Source organism: Pteropus medius, unplaced genomic scaffold (genome assembly GCF_902729225.1).
Source record: "Pteropus medius unplaced genomic scaffold, Ma_sr-lr_union100, whole genome shotgun sequence".
Classification (NCBI taxonomy): Eukaryota; Metazoa; Chordata; class Mammalia; order Chiroptera; family Pteropodidae; genus Pteropus; species Pteropus medius.
In genome coordinates this window covers 14,578,481-14,590,993 of record NW_024347791.1, presented here as the reverse complement: position 1 = coordinate 14,590,993, position 12,513 = coordinate 14,578,481, and the positions used below count along the sequence as shown (strand labels likewise).

General features: G+C 33.8%; 1 protein-coding gene across 9 annotated transcripts in view; it reads left to right on the top strand.

Moving 5' to 3' along the window:
- Nucleotides 1-12,513, top strand: part of VPS50 (VPS50 subunit of EARP/GARPII complex) — a 110,129-nt gene that overhangs the window by 67,996 nt on the left and 29,620 nt on the right. For all 9 annotated transcript variants that reach the window (XM_039878086.1, XM_039878084.1, XM_039878085.1 and 6 more), the window contains 3 exons: nucleotides 1,320-1,496; nucleotides 4,734-4,852; nucleotides 6,070-6,176. In XM_039878086.1, coding sequence (XP_039734020.1) covers nucleotides 1,320-1,496; nucleotides 4,734-4,852; nucleotides 6,070-6,176 — 403 coding nt within the window. The remainder of the gene's footprint in view (nucleotides 1-1,319; nucleotides 1,497-4,733; nucleotides 4,853-6,069; nucleotides 6,177-12,513) is intronic.

Sequence of the window (12,513 nt, the reverse complement as noted above, 5' to 3'; positions counted from 1 at the left end):
TTTAATTAATTTTATTTTTCCCTTTGTAGAAACACATTGTAGATAAATATTCTTTGTGTGATAGATTGTGTCCTACAAACACCAAATGTCAAAATAAGATATATAAACTTAGATTCCCGTTTAGATTAGAATGTCCAGTGTCTTTAATTTTTGCTTTTGAAAGGAATGACTTTCTGGAAGCAATTTTCTTATTCTGGATAAATGTATAGAACACATGATTAAAAGTTTTATTTTTATTTCTTTTATAGGGATAGTCTGTATGCTCATGTTGTATAATTTCTTATATCTTATTCAGTTGACTAAATTGTATTGCTTTTCTAATGTGGAAATATTAAATATACTGAAACATGTTGATTAATGTTTTAAAGGCAGCAAAATTAATATGAATGTGAACATTATTTTAGAATTCTAAGATAATTCCTTAACATTATTTAGAATTCTAACATTGATTTTAGAATCTTTATTTACATTTATTTGAAATTATATTTAACCGTAAATTTTGTGTGTGTGTGTGCGTGCGTGCACTGTGTAATTATAAGACAGATTTTTTTACAAGGTATACTGAAACATTTCCATTCAAGTAATAAGTATTATCTCCTTTAAAGTAATAACCTTGAAGTTTCAATTATGCATGATTTGGATGGGGTGCTGCAACTCTTTTGCTTTAGCATTTGTGATTCTCTCATTCTGTATTAACCCTCTCATTTTACAGAGAAGCCAGGTGACATTCCCAACATTATATAGGAAGTTAATGGAGTATAATGGATTAATGGCAAGCTAGGATTACAAGATGTATCATTTGATTTCAGTGTGTGTGTTTGTGTTATCTTCTTCTTGGTATATGAAGAAAAAGAAATGAAAGTTTTAACCAGCAATATAAAGAAAGATATATCCTTTATGCTTTGTTTTCGATGTATTCATATAGAATATCTTAAACAGTACAAACATATAAATACACAAGGTGTTTGATCTAACAACAATTAGTTTTTATAAATGACTGTTGATTGAAGCAATATTCTAGTATTTTGCTGCTATGTTAACATTTTTACAATTATTATTCACATTTATTTTCTAAAATTTTCTGTGCAGTTTCATAAAGTAAACCTAAAGTAGCTTGATGTAGAAAACACTGTTGTGATATCAGTAACTGAGTTTTTCTAAGTTTGTGCTTTCAGACAGCTTGCAAGATTTAAAAGTGAATAATCTGAGGAATCAGGATTAATATTTTTTTTACTAGCTTTACATTTACATATGGAATGTTTGTATTTGAATTTTATTATTGTTGCTAAAAGGTATCTGGCTCCTGTTTTAATGTCTAGGAATTTAAATTCATGGAACAGTCTCGTTCCCCATCAGTTTCACCTAGTAAGCAGCCAGCTTCCACTTCCTCAAAAACAGTGACCTTGTTTGAGCAGTACTGTAGTGGTGGGAATCCATTTGAAATTCAGGCCAACCACAAAGATGAAGAAACAGAGGATGTCCTGGCTTCTAATGGGGTATGTGGTGTTTTTAAAACATATTTGGAATATAAGTGAGATTTCCTCATTGAAAAGTTTTCTACCCAGTGAGCAAGATAATTGGCTAGACTTATTTATCCATTCACCACCCATCTTCCTAACCTATATACCTATGTACCTGTGATACTACTTGTACTTGTACAGGTAATGGTTTGACAACATGCTTTGTTGGCATTGTCCTTTTGAAAGATAAATTTTGCCCCTATGTTTACTTTATGTTCTTATTAGGTTACTTTATGTTCTTACTAGATTATTAATTGAATAGGACATTAGTTTCTTTACTGTATATTTATATGATTTGTTGGATAGATGGATGGATGAGGAATCATCTGTACTTTTTTCTCAACTCCGCTCTTGGCCAACTAAGAGTGTTATTTTATTCCGTCTCCCTTTACTGAGAGAGGATAATGTTTGCTTAGTTACCTGGCAGGGGTGTTTTTGGATTTAGAAGAATCATGTTTTAGTAACACTTCTAACAGCTCAAAAAACAATAGTTAATGGAATGGGTTTGAAGGCAAATTTTATTAGCTGTGTTGCCCTTGGCAAATTATTTTAACTTTGTGACCCTCAGTTTCCCCATATTTACAATGAGGGAATGCTTATCTCATAGTTGCCTACAGGGTGTTTTCACAGTATTTAATTTGAATTGATTCTTCTGATCCTCATAATTTCCAGAGAGACTCAGTATGATTTTTATTTTAAATTCAATGAAGCTGAAATTGAAAACTGTTCAGACAAAAATCTGTTGAATTTGTCTCTGTATTTTAGTTTGGCATTTTCTTTTTTATTTTGTGAAGATACAATTTAATAAAATAGTATCATGAAATATACCATTATCACTTTTTATCATGAAGTAGAAATTATTTTATAGTAAACCATATTTAAAATTTAGTGATTCTTTGTGAAATTTTGCCTTCGTAAGTGGACTAAATTAAAAGGAATTTAAAGTCATTCCAATATTTTTGAAATATACAGAGAAATCTCTGTACTGATGATTTGTTCATTTGCATCTCACATAGCATCTGATCGTTATTATTGGTGACAGTTGTGTTCTATAAAGTCACTATGAACACTGAATTAGCAAATACAGAATGACTGTTCCTAGGGGAAATGTTGGATTATGTTCCTGTGAGCCTCTAGTCACAACATTTTCATCAACTGATCAATATGTAATCTTGTTTTATGTGTTTTTGCTTAAAGACACCTAATTTAATATATAATGTTGATTCATTAAAATGAAACTAACACCCATAGCACTGTAACTCGTGCTTTAGTGAAGTTCATCTAACACATGTACTTTTGCCATAAAGCACCTTACAGTCCTCTTGCACTTAAGAATACTAGACAACACTTAAGTACTGTGCTTGGTAGCCATTCTAAGAAGTGAAATTACTAGCAAAAAGCACAAAAAAATTTTTAAGTGTGGTACTAAATAGAATGTGTAAAGGACCCATGTTTACAGCAAGAGAGCTGATAGCAGGTAGAGCATCACCTTGTTTGCTCTCAGCTGGGAACATGCATGTTGGGTGCCTCAAAAGTCTTTGCCATTCTCCACATATCCATGAATGACTACGAAAGTGTTATGAAGTATTGTTGAAGTTACACATAAATTTTAGCAAGTAGGAAAATTTGCAAATACAAAGTCCTTGAAAATGAGGATCTGCTGTACTGTGAATCATGAAGCCATGTTGTTATAGCCAAGAGACCCGAGTTTGTGTAGAAAACCTTTCTGAATGTTATCAGGATCACATTGTGTACAAGTGGGAGAGAATGCCTGTAATGCTTGTTAGCAGTTATTAATGTGTGATCTCATCTTTCTAGGTACAGCATAAGCCCTTGAGAGTCAGGGTCCACATCTTAATATGACCTGTCATAATGCTTTAGAGTCTCAAAAAATAGTTGTTGAATTAGACTAACTTTTTTCCATGTTGTCATCATACTGATTTCCAAAACTGAGAAATGGGAGATAAAACTTCTTAATAGAATTGTTTTGAAGATTCAGTGAGATAATTTCGTCAAAGTACTTAACATAGTATTTGGTTAAAACTTAATAAATCTTAGCCATTATTTAAACATAGTAATTTGTAATATGAATCAGTGATGATGAAAATGGTGATGATGGTGATGATGATGATGATGATGGTGGTGGTGGTGATGCTGCCATCGCTTCCTTTGCTGTGCTTGGACTTCACTCCTCTGCCATGATGGCACTGGGCCATGGTGCCATAAAGATGATGAAAATATTAGTAACGCACCTTCATCTCAAGAGCAAATCTACCATTGTTGTCCCTGCTCTCAGTAGTTCCTAGGTGCTAAGCTTAATTTTCTAAGCTGCCTTTGGAATTAAATTTCATCTAAGTGAATTAGGTAGAACATTAGATAGAAAAAGATTCAAGTGACTTGGGAAAAGAAAAAACTTAAATATGATACTAGAAACATTTTTAAACAACAATTGTATTAGCTGATAAAACCTAGAAAAGCTTTTTTGAGTAAATTCTTGATTTCAGAACTTAAATAATAATTGATTATAGCTTTTTATATGTTAATCTTGAGTCTAAATGATTTACGATCTTTAAAATGGCCTTCCTAGCTAACCTGATGTATGTATAACATTAATCCAATATATAGGAATGGAAAAAAGGATTAATTCCAAATGATTAAAATATACTCCTCTGTGTTAAGAAAACAAAATAGTAAATTATTTCAGTATCGAAAAAAAAATAAAAGAATATTAGCATGTGTGTTGCATTCATTTAATCTGAGTTAACACTTCCAGAGTCCCAGAATTATATACTCAACTTCTTTACAATGAATTAGCAAGTTGGAAATTATGATGAAACCACTTGGGAGAAGAGAAGAGACTTTTTTTTTTTTTTTTTAAATCAAATGTACACTCTTTTCTCCTAAGTCCTAGCAGAGTGTGTGCTTGTTTTTATTTATTTTCTTTATATGGAGATTTGATTTTTTTGGGACATGTACAAGCTTTTGTAGGTATGTTTATATTTATCTTTTTTCTCTGGAGCTGGTTAACATAGGATGATGAAGGGGAAAATGGAAGTATAATATGATTCTTGGTGGCAAAATTAAAGCTAAGTTATTAAGGACTTTTCTTCTATAAACTACTTCTTATAAAATTGGATAATTTTATTGTATTGAAAGACTCCAAGAAAGGTTAGTTCTTCATATTCATTGTTAAATAGACTGTGTTCTCTTCAGTATGAATCTGATGAACAAGAAAAAAGTGCCTATCAGGAGTATGACAGTGACAGTGATGTTCCTGAGGAACTGAAACGAGATTATGTGGATGAACAGACAGGCGATGCTCCTGTGAAAAGGTAAAATTGCTCCTAGATTGCATGGTATTTTGCATTTTATGTTGCACACTTAACATATAGAATCTCCTTTAAAGGTTAAGAAAAAGAAAAAATCAAAAATTAAAATTTTCTAATTGTTATAACATGTGACAGAAATTAATATGTTTTAAAAAATGATTCCTGTAAGGCTCAAAATATAGGCTTTTTTTTTTATTCGATATTGGACATACTCAAAGAGCTCTTAATTTAGAGATCAGTGGTTTTTGCAGAAAACAAACTTTTGATTTATAAAATCAATGCTGCCTTTTTGGGCAATTTATGTTTCACATAGATCAGAAAACCTCAGGGAGGAAAGTAGTCATTTGTTTTGTATGTGGAGTTTCTCCTCAGTCTAGTAAATACAGAAAGTCTCCACTTATCTTCCCAGTGTCATTTATGTTCACTACTTGAACTTCTATTCAGGCTCCCTTTTTTTACTTGAGTTTTGCTTTATGATAAACTGTCCCTTTTGAAAACTTAGGTAATTATATAAGAATTTTCATTACCTTCTTCCAGTTATATAGGCCCGATTCTGATATGTGAGTGAATTAATTCTGACTGTCAGACATTTAATGACCACAGATGTACCTTATTTTTAATGACAGATTTAAGTATATTCTCTTTTACCTTCAAAGTACCTAGTTAATACTCAATTGGTTTGAAAGCCTGATTGATATAATCTCTCTCCTGAAAAGTGAGCAACTGATATAGTTGTGGTTATTTTAATTGGTAATATATATATTTCTATTGGTTTTCACATATGCGTAATATTTAAGCATCTACATCGATGATCTGTTTGCACCCGACTCGACTGTCATATCTTATACTTATTTCAGATTCTAAGGAGAGTATTTTTTTATATTTATGTCTGAAGTAAGGATGTTTAGTACATTTGATATATACTTTCCCTAGAACATTTGTCTTTTTAAAGTGACGTAGCTTCTATTAATGTTTGATAATTAATATCTTAGTATCAAAGAAATACATTAAAGTACTTTATTTCTTTGCTTACTAATTTCTCTTTCCCTCCGGGCTATAAGCTCTGTGAGGGCAGGAGAATAATCTCTGTATCCCCACCTGATACATGGTAAGATTTTCAGTAACTAATCAGTGAATGAAGGATAGATCGTAAGCTGAATTACTCACTAATGTACTACCTGTCAACCCTAATTGCAGTTCTGTTGTTTTTCTATATTAAGCATTTCTCGAGAAACCTTAAAGAGCAGGAAGAAATCAGATTACAGTCTAAATAAAGTGAACGCACCCATCTTAACAAATACAACATTGAATGTAATAAGACTTGTTGGTAAGTAGCTGCATCTTTAAAAAAATTATTCTAGCAGTTAAGTTAGTCTACTTTTGTTACCAAATTATTATTACTTAGAGTTTTTGTTATATACTCCAGCGCCCACCACAGTAAAGGATTTAATTGTTGTATGTCAGTGCTTTCTCATCTTAATTCTTCCCAATAGTGTAATACTTATATAAAGTCTATTTTTCTTTTTCAGTTAACTACTTAATAAGTATTTGTATCATCTTCTTTTTCTAAAATTTCTTAATTAATTGAAATGTAATGAAAAATGCTCTATGTGAGCTAGAGGTATGTGTAGGATGATGATAGTACCAGTTTTACATTTATACAGTATATAGTATTTCTTACTTAATTGTTTCATTGATCTTCACAATCTTCCAGTAACATAGGCAGAATGAATAGTGATTCTCTGATGTTTTCAGATTCAAGAATTCTACAAGCTAAATATTCACACCATGTTGTTCTTATTACAGATTAAGAATGTTGTTCTTATTACAGATTAAGACCTTTATTGATGATTTTGTAGAAGGCAACAACATGAAGAAATGCCATTTAAAATATTTAGGTTTGAAGATGAAATATATTTTTTAATGTCTATTTCACCATTTATATGCTACCTCAGCCTTTATATCTCACAAATAAGTCTGCGTATTTGACGAATAAGTTATAGAGATGTCTTCTGACAATAAGTCAACGATACCAGTCAGGAATTTTAGTGGTTTTCTATAAAAATCACTGTGTTCTATTTATGGCGATGGTAATTTCCTGTTGCCTATTTTGATTATACTTAGCTCTGATAAAATGGTCTGTGTTCTTGAAGATAATTTCTCACTTTCATTAATGAACAGATTAAAGTTGACAAAATATTTTTTAGAAGTCCCATTTTCTTTAGGGAAAACAGTTGAAAAGTAATAATGAATTGAGATGAGAGGTAAAGGTACATATTTTCGTGACACACACAAAAATGACAGATTCTAAAATGCCGTTCTTTGGCTGATTATTGGCAGGGAAATTAGCTTTTCCTCTTTATCAAAGAGAGCTAACTGAACATAGAATCATGACTTACTCTAGAATTTATAGAATTAGATTTGGAAGGGTTCTGAGAGGTCACTTGGTATAAATTCCCATAAAATAAGAATTTCTTTCTATAGTGCCCCTATTATGTGGTGGCCATCTAACCTTTGTTTTATGTCTCACAATCACTGGAAGCATATTATTTTGCAAGACTGCTTGTTCTACTATCAGACTGATTTAATTGTTAGAAATCTGTTTCTTATGGTAAATCAAAATCTGTCTATTTCTGTAATTCTTTTGTCTTAGCTCTGCTCTTAAAAGCAAAAAGTAAATCTATCCTTTTTTCTTTGTATTCTTCCATGTGGTCACTTTTCAGATGTGTGGTGGTAGTTATACTGTTTTTCCTTTCCTTGTAACCTCCTCCCCCAATCCGTCTTCAGGGTCAGTGTGCTCAATTTCTTTATATGGTCCTCACTGATAGATATTCCAAAATTCCTGTCATCATTCTGGATTCACTATAGTTTTTGGTGTCTGAAGACACCGCTCGCAATGTATTTTAATGAAGTTAGCTTATGCTTGATTATATTGAAGTAACAAACCACCCTAACACATCAGTGGCATTCAACCACGAAGGCTTATTGTGATACATATTGACTCCTGATCAACTTTGTTCTGCTCCATGTGTGTCTTCACTCGGAGATGCAGGCTCAAAGAATAGCACCAGTCTGAACATGGAGAGAAGAGCAAGAATTGAACCATGTTATGAACCACTTAAAGCTTCTGCTCTGATGTGGCACCAACTTCCTCTGATGTGTCAGTGGCTGCAGCAAGTTAGGCTTGACCCTGGGAGAGAGAAGTATACCTCTGGTCCAGGAAGGCTGGAAAGCACTACAAGCTTAGGGCAGTGGACAAGGATGCATAATCCTCTTACAGGGAATGAGGGAGGAGGAGCAAAAAGTTGGGGAATATAATATAATCAGCCACATTTAAGTGGTTGTTTATATTTTTTAATTTACCTAGTTCAAAAAGAACTAGGGGTCATCATGTTGCTTTTTACTCTAAAAGACATATATTTAGTAGCATCAAATCAAATATAAGACTAAAACAAAATTGAGGGGGGAAATCACGTTTCAGTTAAATGCCAACAACAAATGCAAATCTTCACTTGGTAGGCATAAAGCAATGAAGAAACAATGCATTCTGCTATTTTTATTATCTAAGAAAAGGATGGAATAATGATAAAAATGTGCCGCTGGGGTTAAATTCAAAAGACAGTAACAGCAAATTCTTATATAAAGATTACTGATCAACATAGTTTACATTATTTTCTAACAGTGGATTTATAAAAACTGAGAAAAACTGCATTTTTCTGGTCCTTTGGTATGTCAGCCCTGTGAAGCAGAGCAGTCCTAGATAAAACTGTACACATTGAAGAGAATCTGACCATTGTAATTTCAGCTGCCTCTGACACCAGATCTTTTATAATGCTGCATTATTCCCCCAGTAGATGCTTATGTTTACCACTTTCTCTCTCTCTGGGACGTCTTTATCTTCAGTTTGTATATATTCATTCATAAAATGGAACTTTAAGGGAACCACTCACTAAGGGGTCTCCAACTGGTAAATGCAGTATTCCATCCTCTGTAGTTATCACACAAGATGCTTAAAGATTATAAACTGGCAAAGGTAATATCTCTTCTTACAAAGCCAGAAGTGCAGATATATAAAGAAGAAAGATTAATTTTTGGTGCCTGGGAAGATGAAGGAACTAATTATTCAGTAGTTGGGAGACACATTTTAGAACATTAAAGACATATTCAAAATGTCCTTTTCGTGGAGTATTTATTTGGCAGATAATTAGGAGAGATTAAACAAAAGCATGTGAATGGGGCTTCCCAGCTCCAGGTGGTACCTGAATCTGTTAGAGCAGCTCAGGGAGCCTTTCGCAAGTGCAGAGGACTCACTCGAAAGCTTGCATCAGCCTGTCAGCCTGACAACCCCTTGTAGACAGAGCCTAAGAAATATTAAGGAATGGGTAGTATCACTGTAATAGCCGTGGTATCAAGGTCTCTTTCCTGGAGGCATCTCTTACTGGAGCAGGATGATAGGGCTGAGGGGCAGAAGATTAGTTGCCAAAATTCATGCTAATAAAAACTTCAGGCCTTACAACAAAATTATTACCTTAGCAGCTGGAAAAAATACACACCATCACATCCTTCATGATTTAATCAGAATATGTACATTTAAGGCTTAGTGTGGCTGAGATGTTATATATATGGTGGAGAGCACACAGAAAGAGGAGGAAAGAGATCCACCCCTTCATTGGCTCATTAATAATAATAATTAATATTATTATTCTATCATGGAGTGTTTTAAATTGCATGAAAATGGTTAAAAATGAAAATGCCCCAGAGTATAAACAGAGCCCCTGACCTCCAAGTCTCCTTCCTCAGAGAAAATTACTGTTTCTCCTTATTTTCTTTGGGAAATATCACCATGCTTTTACAAGTGTATTTAACATGTGACTCTTGTTTTTTGTTTTTGTTTCAAAAATCAGATCACACTATACTTACTGTTCTTTCTCAGGCTTTTTTGACTTCAGCTATCTTAAGCTTAAACTTGCATATCTTAGTGTGCAGAGATCTCATTTTTTTTTTAATGATCTCATATAGATGTACCACAATTTTTAAGTCCTCTATTTTTTAACTTTTAGGTTGTTTCAAGTCATTTGATGCTACATAAGCATTACCACAGAAAATATCCTTGGATAAACATCTTTGTCCATATACAAATACAGCTGTAGGACAAATTCCTACAAATGTTTCCTTATGCAGGATCAAAGAGCATATACATTTTCAGTTTAAATAGAGATTCTCAATTTACCAAAAATGTTATTAAAGAATTTACTAAACAGATTCCGTTAGTTTACCCAACAATGTATGGGAGCATCTTTTTTCCCAGTCTCTCAGCAATATCATCCTACTTCAGATGCTTGCCAGTCTAATGGGTTAAAAATGTCATCTCTTTCAAAATGTACTTAATTAGGAGTGAGTTTAAACATCTTTTATATGCTCTAAAACAGGGGTCTCCAACCTTCGGGCCATGGACCGGTACCAGTCTGTGGCCTGTTAGGAACAGGGCCACTCTGCAGGATGTGAGCAGTGGGTGAGTGAGTAAAGCTTCATCTATATGTGCAGCGGCTCCCCAGTGCTAGCATCACTGCCTCAGCTCCACCTCAGATCATCAGACATTAGATTCTCATAGGAGCACCAGTCTCTGGTGCCAAAAAGGTTGGGGACCGCTGCTCTGAAAGATATTTTTGTTTGTAAACTACTCACTCATATTCACGGCCCATCTTTTATAAGGAAATTATGTGTTTTAATTTCTGCATTAAGGAAATTAGTCTTTTTCTGCCATGTGTATTGTATTCATTCATTTTCAATCCTATAACTTTTTTTAAAATTATTTTTTTATGGTGACATTGATTAATGAAATCCAATATTTCATCTATACACTTTAACAGTAAGGCATATATATATTTACAGTGTTCACCTCCCATAGTTAGATTTCTTTCTGTCACCACATATTTGACCCCCTTTACCCCGTCTCCTACAGCTTTCTTTTTTTGTTCCTACTTCGTTCCAGGCACTCTGCTACCTGTTGGAAATATAGTCGTGCATAAGGAAGGCATAGTCTGTGTAGTTAAGAAGTCCAATATGGGAAATAACATACAAAAGAAAAATCTTTACATTGTAGTATTGTAAGCATAAATAAGCAGAAAAAAGGTAGAAAGAACGGTCAACTTTCTTTATTGGGTAGCAAATAAAAGGGCAGACTCACTAGATGGGTCACACTATAGCTGACTTTGAAAGATGAATAGATTCTATAGCCTTGGTAAAGACATTCTAGCCAGAGTGCAAAGAACAACATGTGCAAGGCATGGTGTATTCAGAGAAAGAAGACAGCAGTTCAGTTTGCTGCATAGGAGAAACATGATGGGAGATAGGAGGAAGAAGCAGGGGAAATGTGCCAAGAAAGGCTGGCAAGAGCTGGATTTCACAGGGCCTTATATAATGTCCTCTGGACATGAACTTGTTACGGGTTTTAAACAGGGGAGAAACACAAGGAGATTTTTTTTAAAAAAAGCTTACCCTGGCCGAATGCAGTTAGCATTAATATGATGGCTTTGTGGAGGACCAGGGGAGGGAGGGAGCAATTGGGGGAATCGTTTTATGAACAATATAGATGTCTAACCAATATACTGTATACTTAAACTAATTAAAATTATTTAAAAAAATAAAAAAGAAACCTTAAAAAAAAATTACCCTGGCCACAGTATGAATAATGGATAACGCGAGGTAAAGGAGAAGCTGAGGGAGATCAAAGCCTAAATGAGAGCTTGTTGAAGTCTCCCAGGCAAGACATGGAAGACTTGAGTCTGCTTAAAGCCTTGGTCACTGTAATAGAAAGGCGAAGACAGATTTGAGAGATTTTGGAAATACAATGGACAGGATTGGTGAATTCATTATGAGAGGTCATTCTTAAATTTTAGATTTGTGTGACTGGCCGTTTATAATGCCACAGCTAAAATAGGAAAGATGAGAGGAAGACCAAGTTTGAGGAGTTGATGATAGCTTTGGTTTTGGACATATGGAGGTACCTGTCAGACATTTAAATACAAATAGCCTATATGAATTTGGATAGATAGATTTGGAAATCAGGAAAATAAACATGGTCAGGTCATTGGAGCCTTTGGTGTAAAATGAGTTAAACCCTGGTAATGGATAATTTTATCTCGGCAAATGATCTTAACCATTTGAGTTCATAGAGAATCCATATGTATCCACATCCATTAAATACATTGCAAGGACATGTGGATGCATTGGAGGGACAGACAGCAAGAGAAACCAGCAAAGGAGGTCATGAATGAATGGTAGAGAGGCAGGAGAAAAATTAGGAAGTTAAGAGGAGGCTTTGAAAACCAATGGATAAAAGCCTGTCAGGCAGGCTAATTTTTATTGGTCTTATGATGATCTAAGCCAGTGATTCTTAAATTTAGCATGCATCAGAATCACCTGGAGGACTTGTTGAAACACAGATTGTTGGACTCCACCCCAGAATATCTAATTCAGTAGGTCTGGGATGTAACCTGAGAATGTGCATCTTTATCAAGTTTCTAGGTGCTGTTAATGCTGCTGATTCGAGGACCAAACTTTGAGAACTATTATTCCTGTATTGTTCTAATTGAAATGTAAACAATCTGTATTTAAATAACAGAAACATTTTTGATTGTATAACAGTCAATTCAAATGGTAGT